Source organism: Cnephaeus nilssonii (genome assembly GCF_951640355.1).
Source record: "Cnephaeus nilssonii genome assembly, chromosome: 4".
Classification (NCBI taxonomy): Eukaryota; Metazoa; Chordata; class Mammalia; order Chiroptera; family Vespertilionidae; genus Cnephaeus; species Cnephaeus nilssonii.
In genome coordinates this window covers 35,097,278-35,117,111 of record NC_137075.1, presented here as the reverse complement: position 1 = coordinate 35,117,111, position 19,834 = coordinate 35,097,278, and the positions used below count along the sequence as shown (strand labels likewise).

At 45.4% G+C, this 19,834-nt stretch overlaps 1 protein-coding gene across 1 annotated transcript; it reads left to right on the top strand.

The window, feature by feature from the left end:
* Positions 1–5,499: 5,499 nt before the first annotated feature.
* Positions 5,500–5,964, top strand: LOC307098463 (ribonuclease K6-like; the record flags this gene model as incomplete). Its single annotated transcript, XM_079769298.1, has 1 exon — positions 5,500–5,964. One exon carries the CDS (start codon positions 5,500–5,502, stop codon positions 5,962–5,964), a length of 465 nt encoding a protein of 154 aa, XP_079625424.1.
* Positions 5,965–19,834: the final 13,870 nt, after the last annotated feature.

Here is a 19,834-nt window from a genome sequence, read left to right as displayed (position 1 = left end):
TTTCCTAAGGGCTCAGAACGTTCCCTTGAGAAGGCAGGCAGCTCTGAATGCCTGGGGAAGAAACAGCCTACAAAAGCCTCTGAGCCTGGGACTAACTACAGCTTCTGTTTCTAGTGGGAGCACCAAGGTGGAAAGCTGGTAAGAGAAGCCTCGGGGCTGGGGAGTCTAGGACAGTGAAGATGGCTGGGAGGTCCAAGTCAAATAGATAGAGGATAAATATTTCAGGCAGGAAGGGGGAAGAGACAAGGTTTCTGACATGGGGCCATCAAACCCATGAGCATAGGACAGAGAAGAATCAGATCAGGCCATTAAGAGGAAAGGTCTTCAAATTCCTTCTCACTGGGCTTCAGGCTCATCAGAGAATTGTGTAAGACTCAAGTGAAAAAGAAGATGGTTAAAAGAAAAAAGAACTACGAGATCTTTAAAAGCACAATAAAAATCTAAATGGTTATTGGAGATTCTCCCTCCCTCCAACTGGTGGGCAGAGTTATGACTTTACCGGCATCTGCCCCCAAGACATCCCCAAGACATTGAACCACCAATCAGCACATGCCGAGTGCCCTGGGGCCCACCCCTACAGTTCCGCCCTGGGCCCAACCCCTTCCTCTTCCTTCCTTTAAAAGGACTCTCCATATATGCACGTGTCACTGTTGCTTCCAGCAGTCTGGCTGTGGTCCTCCTTCTTCTCCCCCCTCCTCCTATAATTGTGATTTCTCTACCTCTGTAATGAATCTCGCTCGTTACTGTGGAATAAACCTGCCTTTTAATATGTCTTGGTGGTCTCTGACTCTAGTTTCCTGCGCCTCAAACCTTACATATGGTGCCAAACCTGGGGGGGGGGGCGTGCTCCCTGTTTGACCTTTCATGGTCCAGGGTCCCCCCCCCCAATTCCCCCCCTTTTTTTCCTCATGCTCAGGACACTCAGCCTTCTTCCCTTGGCTCGGCAACGTCGGTGGTACGTCCCAAGCCTTGCTAATTCCTGGTGGTTTTTTTTCTGAGATCTCTGTCCTTAAACCACGGCCCGCGTCAGAGATTGCCTTCCAGGCATAGCCCTCCAGACCTCCAGGGTGGTTCTGAACCTGGGGTGGCAGTGAAGATGTTCCTGCCCCCTGTCAGTTCTCCAGCCTTTTGGCCTCACTCCGGACCCCAGAGAGCAGGGGAGACGTCCCCTACTGTCCCTAGGGTCACCCATTGTAGCATTGGATCAAGGATTGGGATGCTGGTCTTTGACCTTTCACTACCCAACCCCAGGAATTGGAATGGGCAGTCAAAATCCAAATCTGATCCTAAGACACCTCTAAGGTGTCTCCTCACCAATCTGGCTACTTCTGGAACATGGCATGGCCTCAGTGGGTCCTGATGACCCAAAAACGGGACTTAAACATCCTCGCCAATCTCAGTCATTTCTGCCAGAAAGCTGTGAAGTGGCCAGAGGTTCCATATGGCCAGGCTCCTGCCCCTCCCTCTGCTCCTTCCGTTCTCTCTGACTCTTTGGACCCAGCTGCTCTCTCATTTCCACCCCTCTTGCTCCTGCCGCCCGCTTTCTGCTCCCTTTCTTCCCTGCTGCGGCTGCTTTCCCGGCCGCCCCTTGCCCATGCTGCGGGTACCACCATCGCCGCCTCAGGTCACTGCACAGAGCCACCTGCCCGCCATCCTGCCAGCCGCTCCAAACAGCTAAGTGAGATTTCTGTTTTGGGTTGCTCTTCCCTTGTGTATTGTGAGCAGCCTGCCGCCATGTGGGCCACATGGGGGCCACCGCCATCTTGGAGTGGCAAGTCCCTCCCCTCTCTGGCCACATGGTCTCCGGTTCCCATGGGGCCACCGCCACTTGGCGTGGCAAGTCCTGCCCCTCTCTGACCACATGGGTTGTGGTGATGGCTGCCATTTTGAACCAGTAAGTCCCACCTTCGCAGGTCCAGCCTGGTGTGGCCACCCGCCGCTGTGCTTCTCCTCCTCCTCCTCCTTGGCACACGGCCCACCTCCTGCTCCACCAGCCCCCTCCCCTAATGCCTTCTCAGACCCAGGTCGGAGATCCGTACATGGCATTTAAGGTTTTAATGCCCGTAAGGAGCAGGCAGAGTAAGCCTGCCTTCGACAGGAGATGAATCTGCAAACTCAAACCTTGGTAGCAGCCTTGAGGCCGACGGTAGCCATGCATGGTCCAAGGGGGACTGTGCATGGTGGGGGTGCAAAGAGAAGAAAATGCCTCCTGGAGAATGCTTCAAGTGCAGAAACGAAGGCCACAGTGCCCTCAACCCCGGGCTCCAACCAAGCGCTGCCCGGCGTGCGGTCAAAACTGCTCCTGGAAAAGTGACAGGCCCTCTGCCTCTTAGCATAGAGGGACTGTCCTTCCAGGTCATGACCCGCCACTGGCCATACTGGAACTGGCTAAAGACTGAAGATGCCAGGACTCTATGACCCCCATCACCCTCGCCGAGCCCAGGGTAATGCTCAAGGTAGCGGGTAAGCAGATCTCCTTCCTGATCGATACAGGGTCTACATTCTCTGTCCTGCCCTCCTTTTCTGGGCCATTGTCCCTTCCACAATCTCAGTCATGGATATTGATGGCAAAAATGCTCTGGCCTCAGCGCCTTCTCACCCCACCCTCTCCCCCTGTCCACCCTCCCTAGAGAACAACTTTCTTGCTGGCACAGGCTTATCAGAAACTCAGTTTTGAACTCAAGCAGTTAGAAGCCTGTTCCCTCCTCCCCCTGCCTTTTCTAAATATTTTAAATAGCATACAATAATGGAAGAAAGGAAGAAAGAAAGAAGTTTTAAAGTTAACTGTTGACAAGAATTTTAAAATGACCCACTCACCTGGATGGTCCTGCCCCAGGGGTTCAGAGACAGTCCTCATCTGTTTGGCCAGGCCTTACCCAGAGACCTCCAATAATGCTCGTTAGAACCCAGCACTCTTCTCCAGTATGTAGATCTCCTTCTCTGCAGCCCCTCCCTGGACACGTCTCAGAGGCATACAGCTAGCCTCCACTGGTAGGATTCTTCCATCATTGGGTCCCAAATTTTGCTCTCCTAGCTAAGCCCTTATACCAGGTCTCCTCACCCTCCCTCGTTCGCCAAGCTTGTTCACCAAGCTTTTTCTAACTCCAGGATACCCTTCTGGTCTCTCTCTCTCTCTCTCTCTCTCTCTCTCTCTCTCTTCCAGACATCTCTAAGCTTTTCCAACTATTTACTGATGAAAGACAGGGAATAGCTATGGGGGTCCTCACCAAGCCCCTAGGGCCAGCCTTCACCCCTGTACCCTACTTGTCCAGACAGCTTGATCCCACGGTTTGGGGATGGCATCCCTGCCTCTGGGCTCTGGCTGCAGCAGCTGCTCTCACCAAGGAGGCCCAGAAGATCTGCCTCCAGCAACCCTTACAGGTCTTCTCCACCCATAGACTACAGGATCTTCTGTCCCACCAATCCTTATCTCTCCTTGCCCCCTCTCCCATGCAGGAACTCCATCTCCTGTTCCTCGAGAATCCTGACATCTCCCTAACTCAGTCCCCAGCCCTTAACCCAGCCACTCTCCTTCCCACTGCCTCCACCCAACCTGCTGCAAAGCACTCCTGCCCCGAGGTCGTCAGAGGCCCTCACTCAACCTAGGGTGGGATTTTCAGATCTTCCTCTCTCTAATCCTGACTTAACTCTGTTTGTGGATGGAAGCTCGTGCCTAGACCCTCAGGGACGTCGGAAAGCCTCCTATGCGGTAGTAACACTCGAGCAGACCCTGGAGGCAGCCTTCATAAATAACAAGATCATCCTTCCCAAGTCTCAGATAGGGGCCATTGTCCAACAGGTTCACTGGTGATTCCACATTGGACTGCTGGCACTTTGGAGGTTCCTCCAACCCCTCTTCACCTTGCCCACATTGCGAGAGGCAGTCACAAGTGCCTGCTCCTCCTGCTCCACATGTGCAGCTGTCTCACCCCAAGGAAGAATGCGCCCCAACTTTCCTACCCATCAAATGAGGGGACACCTCCCAGGACAGGACTGGCAGGTAGACTTCACCCATATGCCTCCCTACAAGACCAAATATCTGCTTACCATGGTAGACACCCTGACAGGGTGGGTAGAGGCCTTCCCTACCTGCAAGGAAACTGCTGAGGTTGTGGCTGAGACCTTGATAACATACATAATCTCTTGGCATCTCCTGGAAACTGCACATACCCTACCACCCACATTCATCGGGTAAGATCGAGAGGAGCAACATCCTCCTTAAATACTAACTAAATGCTCTCTAGAAATTTGCAGCTCCTGGCTGGACCTTCTGCCCATGGCCCTGACCGGAATCCGGGCCACACCAAGGAGCCCCACCTTTTTACCTGCCCTTACTCAGGCAATGGCTCCGGGACCACGGTTCCAGGAACACGCTGACGTGTTTCTGCCCAGGCCAGGACCAGCCAAACAAGACTCCCAAATTCTTGTCAACAGTTAACTTTAGAACTTCTTTCTTTCTTCCTTTCTTCCATTATTGTATGCTATTTAAAATATTTAGAAAAGGCAGGGGGAGGAGGGAACAGGCTTCTAACTGCTTGAGTTCAAAGTCGGGGGACTCATTTCCTCCTCAAGAACCTTACCCCCCAGGTTGTATTTCAGCTCCAGACCCAGAAAAGCAGCAAAACCAAACAAGTGATGCTGTGGCAGCCTCAGGACCAGCCTTTACCTCCCAAGTGACTCAACAAGATCACTCTTGAGACTTCACCAACCAGTCCCTTGGGGAAATTATGCTGCTGCACTCCTCGTCCAGCCTCCCATCATTAGGCCAACTGGTGTCTATTCCTTTAATTTTGCTCTTTACCCCCTTTCTCATGCGCTGTTACACTAGTCTTTTGCAGAACAGAGTACAGGCGTTCACCAACCAGAAGGTGGGAGAGAACCTAGCATCAGAATCCTTGAGACTCCGGTAGACGCCCCTAATGACGCCCTCTCTCAGCTGGAAGTAGCTACAGAAGATGGACCTCCAGCCCCTGACCTTGCCTGGACTCTCAATTATTTTTAATGATATCACAAAAAGCCTGGAATGTGAGATCCTCCCTCCCCCCAACTGATGGGCAGAGTTGACGTTACCGGCATCTGCCCGCCCCCCCCCCCCCCCCAGACATCCCCAAGACATTGAACCACCAATCAGCACATGCCAAGTGCCCTGGGGCCCACCCCTCCAGTTCCGCCCTGGGGCCCACCCCTTCCAGTTCCGCCCTGGGCCCAACCCCTTCCTCTTCCTTCCTTTAAAAGAACTCTCCATACATGCACGTGTCACTGTCATTTCTGGCAGTCTGGCTGCGGTCCTCCTTCTTCTCCCCCCTCCTCCTCTAATCCTGATTTCTCTACCTCCGTAATGAATCTCACTTGTTACTGTGGAATAAACCTGCCTTTTAATATGTCTTGGTGGTCTCCGACTCCAGTTTCCTGCACCTTAAACCTTACAGTTATAAATAACAATTTTACTCTTATTGCTTATACTACTACTGTTATCTTCCCTCTTCCTACACAGAAAAGATGGTGCTAGATCTCCTGGGATGCTTTTCTCCCCTCCTATTGCTGCTGGGACTTTGGGGACCAATGTATCCAGTTTATGCTTTGCCTAAGAATCTCACCAAGGCTGAGTGGTTTGAAATTCAGCATATACAACCAAGCCCTCCCCAATGCAACAAGGCAATGCATGGTGTCAATAATTATACTCAGCACTATAAACCCCGAAACACCTTTCTGCATGACTCCTTCCAGAATGTGGCTGATGCCTGTGAGCTGCCTAAGACTATCTGCAAGAATGGCCAGAACAATTGCCACCAGAGCCCAAAGCCTGTTAACCTCACTAACTGCAATCTCACTGCAGGGAAGTATCCTAACTGCCGCTACAAAGGTGCTGCCCAGTACAAGTTCTTCATTATTGCCTGTGACCCCCCGCAGAAGAGAGACCCTCCCTATCATTTGGTTCCTGTACACTTAGATAAGGTTGTTTAAAGTTTTTACCATTTTGCCTCTCACTTGGTACAGGTTCCATTATGCTCTCTTTTCTTTTGTTGATTCCCTGGTTCCCATGGAAGAAAAAAGGAAGGTATTGGGAGATTTAGAGTGTCAAGTACACAAGACATTCTCAAATAGCTCACTTTCTAGGCAACTCCCAACATCCTGTCTTTCACCCTGGGACAGTGACTTGCGACAGCAGTCCTTCGGTAGATTCGTGGTAAATATTAATGTTGCAAACATTGCTTAACACCCCTCTAAAGGGATCAGAGAGCAGTCAGAGCCCTGGGGCTGGCCTGGAGCCAGTGTGCTTTGTGGCAGGTGGGCAGTGCCACAGCCATTCCTGCATAGTATTCAGACTGAGAGTTGAAGGATGACAACACTGGGTTCTGGTGTGGCCAAAAAGGAGCCTGAGTGAAAAGCCAGCCAAATCACCTGGAAGGAGGGAAGTGAAGAGGCTCAGGGTTTTCCCTATAGTCTGTAGTGATGGATCCCTCTGTCCCCCAGGGATTGAGTGAGTTTGCCTTTACAAAAACTGCTGTGGTAACCAAGGGTGTTTAATAAGTTCCTCTAAGTAATTTTTTTCTCTTGGTTTTCTCTTATTTATTACCAAGCCTAGTCTTGCATTCTGGGCAACTATGAAAAGTCTAGATATGCATAGAGGAAACTACATTTTCCTCGATGGAGGAGGGGATGGGATGGTGGTATCAAAAGCACATTTTACAAATAGTTTTATTAAGTATAATTGCATATATTAAAACATACATATTTAAATTGAGCAATCTGATGAGTTTTGATATATATATGTTAACATAAAGACATTCAAACCTGTAAGGAACTTTTGTGAGTTTGTTTGAGCCAAACTTTCAACATATGCCAGGAAGCAGAACCTCAACAAATTGAGATAATGCTCTGGAGCATGGCAGGTTACATCTATATTTATACACTAGTGGCCTGGTGCATGGATTCATGCACATTGAAAGGAAATTAATTAGAAGAAATATTTTAATATCGCTACTCGCCTTTTCTCTATAATAGAAGTGTCAACCAAATTCACAATTGACAATGACAGATCGAAACACATGTGTGATTGGCGCCAGCGAGAGCTTTATATGTATCGCACATGCACAAGTCAACATTTATTTTTAAATTGCCAGTGCTTGTCATATGTACCGGCCAGTCGGTTGGTCACTTAGCCTTTTATATATATAGATAGAGGCCCGGTGCACAAAATGCATGCGCTGTGCGGGTCCCCTCAGCCTGGCCTGTGCCTTCTCACAGTCTGGGAGCACCGTGATCAATTGCCCCAAAGAGGTAGGCCCCACCCACCTGACCAAGGCTCCTCGATGGATCATCCCAAATAGGTAGGCCCTGCCCACCTAGCCAGGGCTCCGTGATGAATCAGCCCTGCAGAGGGAGGCCCACGCTACCCACCACAGCACCACTGGCCTCCCTCTTTGGGGCGATAGTGAAGACCCCCAACTGATTGTCCCACCAGCTGGTGGCATGGGCCTCCCTGCAATCATGGGGCAATGGCCAGGACCCAGACCAATAACATGGCACCTGCCTTGGCAGGCCTGGCACCAGTGGGTGTCATATCGTGGTCATCTGGAAGGTCGTCTGGATTATTCTGTTGTTTGGTCATTTGGTCAATTTGCATATTATGCTTTTATTATTATATACTGTAATCAAAGGAAAGGACATGGTGGGTTACATGAAATTCATTGGTGATAGACTAGAGAGGCAAGAGAAAGCAAAGCGGGGGAAAACCCCAGGATTGGATAAAAGGTGAAATGATAGACACATACTTAGGTGGGTGCAGGAACAATTAACATGATAACAATGAAGGAATTTGTGGTATCTGTCCTGGCGCCCAGGCACATTAGGCTGTGCCCCAAGGGGTCCAGAAAAAGGGAAGTTACAAGTTACCCAGACATTTCAAGGGTGTGTTTTTATAGATGCAAAAAGACAGATAGACTAAATTAAGGTAAAAGTTGACCTTGTCAGTGAAGATACCGGCCTAGGATGTAACTATCCACCATAACTGCTTTTAGTTAAAGTTTAATTTCAGACCATTCTTTGTGGTAACTTTAGGTCTCTGAGTTTGCAAGACCGCTATGCAGGCCTTCCCTGAGCTTGTCAGGTTAGCATGTGGCCCCTTTCATCCACATATATAAACACTTATAAAAATAATCACCACAATAAGAATATTGAACAACAATCTACCCAACCATATAGTCAGGGAATGCAAAAGAGGAAGGAAATTGGCCTTCAGAGTCACTTTGCCCAGACATATAACAAGAAGAAACTAGAAAACGAACATATAAGTAATGAGCTTTAAAGGGCAGTTACCACACTCACTTGTAAAACATGCCTAGTGATAAGACGGTATAGGGGTAACATCTAGGCTCCATCTTGACTGAAAGGACTCCCACTTAGAGTCCTGACTACAACTCCTTGCTTTCAGTAAACTTCCACAGTTTAAATTAACCTAACCATATCCTTACAGAGTAATAGAATGAAATGCTTCTTCTCTCTAATGGTCTGCAGGCTAACAGCTCCTCCTATAGATATCTCAATTAATTAGAGGAATTCTGCTTGAGGCTTAAGCAGCCCCTTTGTCAGTAGAGGTGAGGAAATATGCACAAAGTAATGACTTTTTCTCAGAGATTCACAGGATTATCCATAACTGGACTCAGATCAGTGGGTCAAAGGAGGGACCAGGAACAAAGAGATTGAGAAATTTCACACTCTTCCTAGAATCCCTGTAGATGCCTACCTGTCAAAGACCAGTACCCACCCCTTGTGTTAGTCACCCTTTCTCCTTTACCTTGACAGTAAAAGCCACCTGGATTTCAGACTCTTTTAATATGGATTTGAGAATAAGTTCTGGAGATAGGCCTTCTTGATCAATAAATCTTTCCTTGCTCCAAACTCTGATGTCTTGAATATTGACTTTTCTTTTGAAGAATCAAGCACATGAACCTTGGGTCTGTAACAAAAAGAAAGAATGTACAAAATCTATACATCCTTTTTTAATGTCATTTCTACAAAATAGATGTTTTGTCAATTAAATGATAATAAGATAGAGTTTGTGGCAAAACAACTATAATCAATAAAAGCTACAGGAACTATCAAGAAGATAGTAAGACCACCTTCCACCAGATTTATGGCTTAAAGCCAGCAGAGAATAGCTTATTCCAACTGTTTTGGGAGAAATTAGTGGGCCAGATTTTCCTGAATCTAGTAGAGATAGGGTGGCTCTTGCTATAGCTTCAGAAAATGAATTTTCTAAGACTCCCACAGGAGAATTTTTTCTTTTTTAAAAAAATAAATCTTTATTGTTCAGATTATTTCAGGTGTTCCTCTTTATTTTTCTCCATAGCTCCCCTCCACCTGATTCCCCACCCCATGCCCTTACCCCCAGCCACTGTCTTCATCCATAGGTATAAAATTTTTGTCCAATCTCTTCACACACCCCTCACACCCCCATCCCCCTGAGAATTGTCAGTCCACTCCCATTCTATGCCCCTGATTCTATTATATTCATCAGTCCACTCTGTTCATCAGATTTTTTATTCACTTGATTTTTAGATTCACTTGTTGGTAGGTATGTATTTGTTGTCATTTTGTTGTTCATAATTTTTATCTTTACCTTTTTCTTCTTCCTCCTCTTCTTAAAGAATACCCTTCAGCATTTCATATAATACTGGTTTGGTGGTGATGAACTCCTTTAGCTTCTTCTTGTCTGTGAAGCTCTTTATCTGACCTTCAATTCTAAATGATAACTTTGCTGGGTAGAGTAATCTTAGTTGTAGGTTCTTGCTGTTCATCACTTTGAATATTTCTTGCCACTCCCTTCTGGCCTGCAGTTTCTATTGAGAAATCAGCTGACAGTCATATGGGTACTCCCTTGTAGGTAACTAACTGTTTTTCTCTTGCTGCTTTCAAGATTCTCTCTTTGTCTTTTGCCCTTGGCATTTTAATTATGATGTGTGTTGGTGTGGTCCTCTTTGGATTCCTTTTGTTTGGGGTTCTGTGCGCTCCCTGGACTTGTAAGTCTATTTCTTTCACCAGGTAGGGAAAGTTTTCTGTCATTATTTCTTCTAATAGGTTTTCAATATTTTGCTCTCTCTCTTCTTCTGGCACCCCAATAATTCGGATGTTGGTATGCTTAAAGTTGTCCCAGAGGCTCCTTACACTATCTTCATATTTTTGGATTCTTTTTTCTTTTTGTTTTCCTAGTTGGTTGTTTTATTTTTCCTCACATTTCAGATCTTTGGTTTGATTCTTGGGGTCCTTTGATCTACAGTTGAATTTCTGTATATTCTTTATTTCAGACAGTGTATGCTTAATTTCTGACTGGTCCTTTTCCATTTCTTTTGGCATTCTCATTAAGGTCCTTGAAGGTCTCACTAAGCTCCTTGGAGGTCTCAGTAAGTTTCTTGGCGGTTTTTAGAAAATTCTTGAGTAACCTTATAAATGTGGTTTTGAACTCTATGTCCAGTAGTTTGCTTTCCTCCGTTTCTTTCATTTGTGACACGTTTCTTTGTCTCCGCATTTTGCTGCTTCCTGTGTTGATGGAGTGGTTTTCTGTGGTAAGTGACCTATAAGGGCCCAGTGGTTCAGCCTCCCCTATCACCTGAGGTGGACACTCTTGGTGCACCCCTTTGTGGGCTGTGTGCAAAGTCTTGGTGTAGTTAACACCTGATTGCTCTTGGTACACTGGGAGGAATTGACCTCCAGGCCAATTGGCTGTGAGGACCCGCTGTGTCTATAATGGAAGAACTGCTGTGCTGGAGACATGCTTATGGGTCAGGACTTGTTTCAGTGGGGCTTTGATGTTCACTGAGTCTGCCTCTTGAATGTGTCACTTATGTATGTGAGGAGTTGAAATCTGGTGTCATCTCACACTGACCACTAGGTACACTGGCTCCTGGATCTCTAATGGGGTGCAGGTCAGCTACTGTCTGAGGTCACCCAGCAGGAGCTACAGCGAGAATTACAGTTTTCTCCTCTTTGTTTGGGGTTTGGAAGTTTTGGAGCTGACTGACCAGAGCTGAAGTTTGTTAGGTTAAGCTGCGATAGGGCAGGCCATTTATATGCAAAAGCTGCTGCGCAGAGCTTGGGTGGGTTTGTAGATTGTGCAGGGCGGGGTCTCAGGTAGTCACTAGGCTAGGGCGTGGCAAACAACGATGGCTACCAGTCAGCCATCTCTGTGTCTCCGAGTTTCCCCGTCCTCATGTCTCGCGCCCCAGCACAGTAAACAATAATTGCTGCATGCACCTCTGCAAGAAAGCCACCCTCACTTTCCAACCCGATGGCAGACAGTCCAGCTTCTCTCTGTAGGAGTTTGGGTCCCCAGCATCTCCCCAGAAACTGGATGTCTCCCTTTGGGTTGAAAAAAGCAGTGCACCTAGTCGCCCGCCGCCAGCCCAATTTGCGCGCCTCCATACCTCAGCTTTTCAGCGCTTGTGCACGTCTCAATGCCCTTTTCTCTTTCCCTCTAGTTGTAGAACTTCTACTCAGCCAGCTTTCCCATGGTTCTGGGTGATAAACGTTTTGTCTTTTAGTTGTAGTTTTGAAATTGTTGTGCGAGGCAGCAGTTTAGGTGTTTACCTATGCCGCCATTTTGGTTTCCTTCAGGAGAATTTTCTAAGACTCCCACAGGAGGATATTTTTATTGTAATTATGTTTCTCAGGTTGCAAAGTCCCATGCCCCTCAACACAGTCCTGAAAGAGGTGTGGCTGGGGGTCCAGTAGAGCCAAAAGCAGGGCAAGTGTCCAGAGCCTCTGTTCCATGTTACAGCCAGGTACAGTTCAGGATCAAGGAGATTCAGTCTATTAATCTAATGTGTAGAGACAACATGGCCATGGGCCACATGGGGGAATGCAGGAGAATGTACCCCGTGCAACAGGAGTCCCAAGAAAGCTAGAGGGCCAAGGGCCAAGAGAGAAGGCTCCTTTGTCCAGGAGTTTAAATATTCAGTTTTCTCAAATTTTCAGTGGCCATGCCTATTTTGGCCACTAACTTGTTCCCAGGTGTGACTGACAGATAAGCACCTTCCCACGTTACTCAGGCCTTACTGGATGCGTGTCTAAACTGCCTTTGTCCAGTCCCTTAGCCATTGATCTGTGGGGAACAAATTACAGCTATCTATCAAGGCTGTATAAAGGGCATGCCTACATTATCTAGTTTTCCCTTTACTCCTTTTCTGTTACATAATAACCAGATTATGACAGGAGTATCACAACCTGGTGATTAGTTTCACCTAACGGTAATCCATACCCTCATAATGTAATCATTTTAATACATTAGCATGCTAAACAATACACCCTGAGCTGCCCTGATCAATAATGGAAAGCCCATAAAATAACACAAAATGTCTGACAGAGCTCCTCTGAGAAATCTCCACCCTTTCCCCCAGAAGATCCTGAATATTCTCTCTTATTGAATACCCAACCCCTGATTAAATGAACCTTAATACAGGACGAAATTCTTGTAAAGAAGGCTGTTCTGTCTGTGGAGTACTCATTCTGTCTCATGACTTCACTAGTAAACTCACTTTTATTTTAAACTCCATGCTGGCTTGTGCTTGAATTCTTTCCTGTGTGAGGTCAAGAACCCACAGTGGGTCTCGGACCCTCAGTTCCTTGGACCCGCAACCTGAATATTCATGCAAACATTATTTTACAGGCCGTCCAAGTGGCCACTGACCATGGAAAACTTCTTGTGATTTTCCCTGGATCAACTACTACCAAGTGACTATCAATCATGTGTAGAGAGCGCCTGGGAAGGCACATGGACATTCTTTCTTAATAATTGTCAGCTGAACCCAAGCTACAGGCAAAGCCACGTCTTGGATACACATCTTGTCAAAAAGGCAGATGTGTTCTCAGCATTGACTCTTATCTTTGCCCAGGTGTCCTGGAGTGTGTTTTGATATGTAAATCCAGGCAAGCACCAGGAATGCTCAGGCCTACTCAAGAATGCAAATAATCTTCTTTGTCTTGACTTTTGGTGAAACTTCCTGGTATTTGGAGGTATAAAATAAACACATTGCATCAGCTCTGGGTCACTGTCTCTCCCACAGAAGAGGACGGCAGTCCCACCCGGTCCCAGCTTTTTCCTTCTATCTCTGTGTCTTGTCTCTTTCTTTTATTTCTTCAATCCCCAGCCCCTCTACTCGAAGAACCGGATCATCTCTCTTTCCATGCTGGACTCAGAAAACAGAAACCCCACCATAATCATGGGATAACTGATCTCATCCTCATTCCCAAGTCCTACATCCACACCAAGGCACCTATATAAGCCATCCACAAGAACTCCTCAGAGAGCTCAACTTTTCTTTACTGGTGCCTCCCTTATGTACAAGCTATCTACAAAAAATCAATATGCCTGATTTTGTAGAGTTCAGTGCTTATTCCTATGACATTGAGACTCAAGAACCTAGTGTTTGAGCTGGGACTATGACCATTAAGATAACTGATGCCTTATATGTTATTAATTGTTAATTAAGAGGACCTTAAGAAAACAAGAAAGAAGATAAGCATGGAGGGAAAAGGTGAGAAAATACCTTTCCACCTACACTTACTGCAAACCACAAAGAAACCCAAAGTACATGCGAATTCACTGAATGATTTGTGGAGGTACTTATGGGATTTGTCCTCCAGAAAGTGGCTCCTGGAAAACAGTGTTGAGATGCTTCCAGGCATGCCACTATCTAGTCTTCAAGAGGTACACTTTCATTTTGTACCTGAAACAGAGTGAAATGCTCACTGACTCTGACTACCTTAATTCTAGGTTACATTTTTCCCAGTGACTTCAGGCTAATAGCTCCCACTATAGATATGCAAATTAACTGGAGGAATTCTGCTTAAGATTTGAGTTTTTATAAGAGCAGCCACTTGTCAGAGGAAGACTTTTCCAAAGAGGTGAGGAAATATACACAAAGTAATGACAGTTTATCAAAGATTTACAGGAGTCTCCAGACCAGACTCAGTTCAGTGGGGGGTCAGCGGACTGATGGGAGCAAAAGGATTTAGGAAGTTCTTGCTCTTTCTTGGATCCCGGTCATGCCTGTCTAAGACCCTCACCCAACTGCTATTCCTCCCTTTCCTTGACATAGACACCTGAATTCTGGGTTCTCTTAAGATGGATTCACAGAATCTATAAGGCACTCCTCAATACCCCTCCACCACCTTATCTCCTTGAACTGGATCTTCTTGATAAATGAATCTTTCACTTACTTCAAACAAAAGTTTTAAATATTGCCCTCCCCCCTTTGTTTTTCTTTTTTTGAAGTATTGGGCACACAAACCTTGTACTGGTAACATACCTTCTAGGTAGGACCAGCATCATAAATCATGAGTTGTGCATGTGAAGAGCTGTCCCACATTCATGATCAATTCAAAAAAACAATATTAAAGTGCTTTCTGCCATGACTGAATAGATTCAGAGCCCTTAATGATCCTACTTGCTCTGTGAGGCCTGACTCACACTAAGGAGGCAAGCGTGAGGATTGGGAGCATGCCTTCATTTCACAGAGAGAAAGGTCAACATGCAAATATTGATGAGGCAGCTCTGGGAAAGAAGGAATCTGATTTGATGATCATTTACTGTTGATTGAAGGACTCATTTTAATTGTGGACATAATACTGAACTGGGGGACTATTGGCCACTGGAAATGGAGGAGGAGTTTACCACAGAGAGAGGCAGGAGAGAATAAGCAGAGCAGAAGACAGTATAATTTTGTGGATATGTAAACAGTGAAGGACACCAGATGTTGCACCTTGGTCCTTGAGGTGTGCTAAGGAAAAAAAAAAAAAATACAGAGCCAAGTAACTGCAGTACAAGCAAAAGTTTATTTAGAAAGTCACAGGGGTAAAGAAGTGAGCCATGGGAGAAGTGAGCCAGCTAGACTGCATGGACTCAGGAAGCAAGTTACAGAGGCAAAGAAGGGCCTTTGGAGCTTAGGAGAAAGAAAGCAAAGACAATGTGCCTGATGGAAGAAAGGGGGAAGGAAAGGCTTGGGCGTGCTCTAGAGAGAATGGAGGGAAGAAGGGGATAGGGAAAGGTGTGGGAGACAGAAAGAGAGAGAGAGAGAGAGAGAGAGAGAGAGAGAGAGAGAGAGAGAGAGAGAGAGAAGCCTGGTCCTTCTTCATCTTGAGGGCTTTTATCTATTTTCCAAAGGCATGGATTTTAGAAGAGGTCTCAGAGGAGGATCTCAATAGAATATTCATCAGCTTTCCAGGGTTGTGATCTTTCAGGGTTGTGATCTCTACTGATTGTGTCCTTTCAGGATTGTGATCTCTACTGATTGGTTGGTGCTAGGGTAGGAGATCATTAGTCATTGCATCTGGTCCCAAAGCCAGCCATGTCATTGCTTCATCTGGTTTTGCTGCTTTTCTGGGACTGGAGCTGAAACTCAACTGAGGTCTAGATGTTATCTCTAGTTTGACCAAAACTGTCTCTTTGGTCAACAGATCCAAGGCTTTGTTCTAGGGGCTTAATGCTTAAGGGAATGGTCATACAAGGGTTATATGGGAGTTGTATGATGCTATTCTCTGGCCTTCTTGTTCTGTCTCCCTCATGACTAGCAACATGCCAAGGGATGAAAGTTCAGGGGAGAATCTGAACTGCATGACCAGCAATATGAAAGGTCAGGATATGTAATCTGCATGACCAATGATATGTTAGGGGAGAAAAGGTCACGCTGGGGGTGAAGTTTCATCATTCAATACTTGTTTATGAAGTTTTCCCCATTGCTAGGCACCAGGTAACATTCTTTCTGGTAACATTCTTTACCTGGCCTGTAGTTTCTACTTTGGTCATATCTGTCTAACTGTCTACAATATCAGATACACTTAAAGCTGCAGGAGTAAAAAAGTGACTTTCTAAATAAACTTTTGCTTGTACTGCAGTAAACCAGATGGGACACTAATAAGTATTTATCTGTGTACTGAGAATGTAGAATTATTGAAGCTTGTTTGGTTTAATGAATATTCTGAAAATTAACATTATTCTTCATTGGATATGATTATCTCAGCCTGTAAGTAGATACCCATGTTAGTACCTCCATTTTAATGTTAATTTGCCTGGGTTAGTATTCTGGTAATAGAGTAGGCATCTAGACAGGCTGAGCAGAGCAGGAACCAAAAGCCAGAGTGGAAATTCCTGGGTGCCTAACAAGGGGCAAAACTAGAGAAAACAAGTATTATAGGCTTGGACCTTACCCCCAAGGTGACCTTTCCTCTCCTAGCATGTCACTAGTTATGTAGTTTAGACCGTTTGACCTTTTATATCATTAATCATGCAATTTAGCCCCCCTTTAGAAGAGTAACAAGGGGGCCAGAGAATAGCATCATACAACTCCCATACAAGCCCTTGCATGACCATTCCCTGAAGCACTAAACCCCCAGAACAATGAGGTTCTGTCTGGCATCTAATAATCTTAGGAACAAAGCCTTGGATCTGATGACCAAGGAGACAGTTTTGGTCAAACTAGAGATAGCATCTAGACCTCAGTTGAGTTTCAGCTCCTGGCCCAAAAAAGCAGCAAGACCAGATGAAGCAACAACATAGCTGACATCAGGACCAGAGGTAATGATTAATGATCTCCTACCCTAGCACCAGTCAATCATTGGAGACCATGACCCTGAAAGGACACACTTGGAAAGCTGATGAATATGCTATTGAGATCCTCCCATTAGACCTCCCCTAAATCCCCACCTTTAGAAAACAAATAAAAACCCTTAAGATGAAGAACCGAGCAGGTGCTCTCCTCTTGAGAACACCCACAACTCTCCACACCCCCTTTTTTCCCCAGGCACACTCTCTCTGGAGTATAATGGTGCCTTTCTCCCTCTTCCCTCAGGTGCATTATCTTTACCTTTCTTTCTCCTAAGCTCCAAGGGCCCTTCTTTTGCCACTGTAATTTGTCTCTTAAGTCATGCAGCACATTTGACTCATTTCTTTTACCCCTGTGACTTTCTAAATAAACTTTTGCTTGTATTTCAGTTCTTGGCTCTGAATTCTTTTTTTTAGCTGAACTCAAGGACTGGGGTGTAATTCTGACATTAACATCAGGAGGAACTGGTACTCCTTTTTTGTGGGGTAGCAATAGGCTCCCCACAGAACAGAGACCTCTGATTTGTCTCCTGATGGCTGTTTCTCTTCTTGACTGAACTGGACCCCTCCAGGATAGGACCCCATCTATTTTCTCCCAATCTTCACCTCTTCAGACCACTTTCCTTCCCATTCGCTCCCTGGCTGTGCAAGTCTGAAACTGGACCATCTGTTGTCACCTATCACTTTATTCCACAGATGGAGGCCCAGTGGTCATATGACCCAGGTGAAAGATAACATGACTGGAGCCATATTAAAATAGAGCCTAAGTAGCCATTTCAGAGGAACTTCTCTGAAAGTCTTATTTTTCTTTATCTTAAAAGCTGGACCAAACCACCATATTTCCAAGAAGGTCAAGACTATCCTATTTGTAAAGACTGATGAAATTGCACTTTGAGAATGACCAAATTGCTAACCAGCAAATTAAATACAATTACAGGTGAATCTCATGCCAACCCATGAAGTATAAATCTAACCCTACCTCATCTAGTACCGATAAATCTTCTTTAATACAACTTACCTCAACTTTCTCCCTTTTCCTCATAAAACCTTGAGTCCCTATAAAGGGGGAACACAAACTCCCTGTATTTGTTCTCCCAAATTGCAATTCTTTCGGATCTTAAATAAATGCTTAAAGCTGCTCATCTTTTTTTGTCTTTTTTTGTCTCGTTTTTGCTTTTTATCTTTCAGTTAAAGACCCAGAAACCAGAGGTGGTGATATACAATTACAAATGCAGCAAAACACCAAGTTAGTATTCTTAGAAGTTCCACTAAGAAGGAGGAAAACTGAGGAGCTTCAGGCTTGGGAAGAAGGGTGAAATACGAAAAATTCTGTCTACAGGAAACAAATCTAAAAACTTAAAGTTTCCTTTTTCCCCCTCCTGCATCCTCACTGCTGGTAAGGAGTGAGACTCCCATTACCCCAGAAATGCAAGTATATCTGACCACTCTCACCTACAGGCTTCCTCCTTATATAGAAGCTCCCAGGCCTAAGAATTCAGTTTACAGGAGAAAAATAGCCATTTCCAACATTTATAAATGTAGTATATAAAGACAATGACAGAAGTGGTGAAACTGGTTGGAATTAGGGCCTTTCTCTCCCTATGACCTTGTCTAGAGTCAGATACAGCTGTAAACAAAGGGACAAATAAAATGACTAAGTGATGACAGAAGCTGAGTCTAGTCTGTTCAAGAAATGTAAGGAAGCTTTGCCAACAACTCAGCAGACTCACAGGCCAGGTACCCTGGGAATCTGTGCGAGCCACCAGCTCAGGAAGAGCCACAAGTCCACAGCATGTAGCAAAGCAGGAAGACTCGGAGTTTTTTTCTTGAGTTGACTCTGGTGGCAGAAAGGATGACTGGAAAGCAAGGAAACCTACTCCCAGTTGTGCCACAAACTAGCAGCAGCCCTGAGCAAGCACTTAACCTTTCTGAGATTCAGCTTGCTCCTCTGTAGAAAGCAGGGGTTACAATAGAACAGGGGTGACAAATGGAGGCATGTATATCTCTACTTGTCTCATGCCTTCCAAAGAGGCTACTGTTCAGCTACATTATGGAAGTTCTTCTATAGCACTCCAAATAGGCACTTCCAATTAAAGTTTGTACACAAGTTGAAATCCAGATATTTTTACCTCTAAAATCCCTTCTAGCACCTAAATGGAAGGTTCCGATTTTCCAAGTAAGAGATGACTATTTTTTTTTTATTTAGTGACTCACTCAGAAAAGAAAATGAAAGAAAGAAAGAAAGAAAGAAAGAAGAAAGAAAGAAAGAAAGAAAGAAAGAAAGAAGAAAGAAAGAAAGAAGAAAAGAAAAGAGAAAAAAGAAAAGAAAAGAAGAGAAAACAAAACAAAACAAAACATTTATCATGCCTCCTCCCCACCCTGAGGCTGGGCAGGGTCTTTCTGATGTCATACTGTCCTTTCTTCTGTGTCAGAGATTTTAGTGTTTGACCTTCTCCTTCTGTCAGTTCACCCAGCATGAGTGTCCTCTGCAGCACCCTTTTATCTAACCAGCCCACACTTGTTAGTACATGCAGACCCAGGGGAAGGTCCCAGGACTGAAAACCTACTTCCTTAAGGGGAGGGCAAGGAAAGACCAATGAAAGAGGCTGGTCACTCCAGTCTGGTAATTAATAGAATTCACTCAGGAATATTTACACACAAGGCCTGTCTTGGGTGGCTGTGAGATAGAGTGGATCCCTGGGACACCGGGCAGATGCCAATGAACTTACTTAGGCTAAAAGAGTTGGGAGATAATCTGGAATAATAATATGTGAATGCTACCAGGTACAGAAATTACTGTACATGCTTGACCAGATCAGGACAATGACCTGTTCCAGGAAGGAGCAAGTCACTGGAAGAGGGGGAGGGGTCAGAAAGGACATCAATTATGGTCTGACAGTCTCTAAGGGGGATATATGAGACGCAATCTCTGTTCTGGCCCAGGTCCTGCTCATGAGACAGGAATCATATCATGGAATAATCTTTCCTCCACACTTAAAATTTTATGTTTGGCATCAAGGAATCTATTTGAAAAGAGATTATCTCAAAAAGGAATTATCTCTAAAAGCCAAGAGTCAGAAGAGGGGGCATTTAATGATTCTACTTGCTGCTCACCAAAGTTAACCAGATTTACAGTTCTCACCTTCTGGCAGGAAAGCAATCACATTAACCGTAACCTGATTGAAGACAGCTTCAGGAAGCCAGGTAGTTGCAACTGAGTTTTATTAAAAGAAGCAG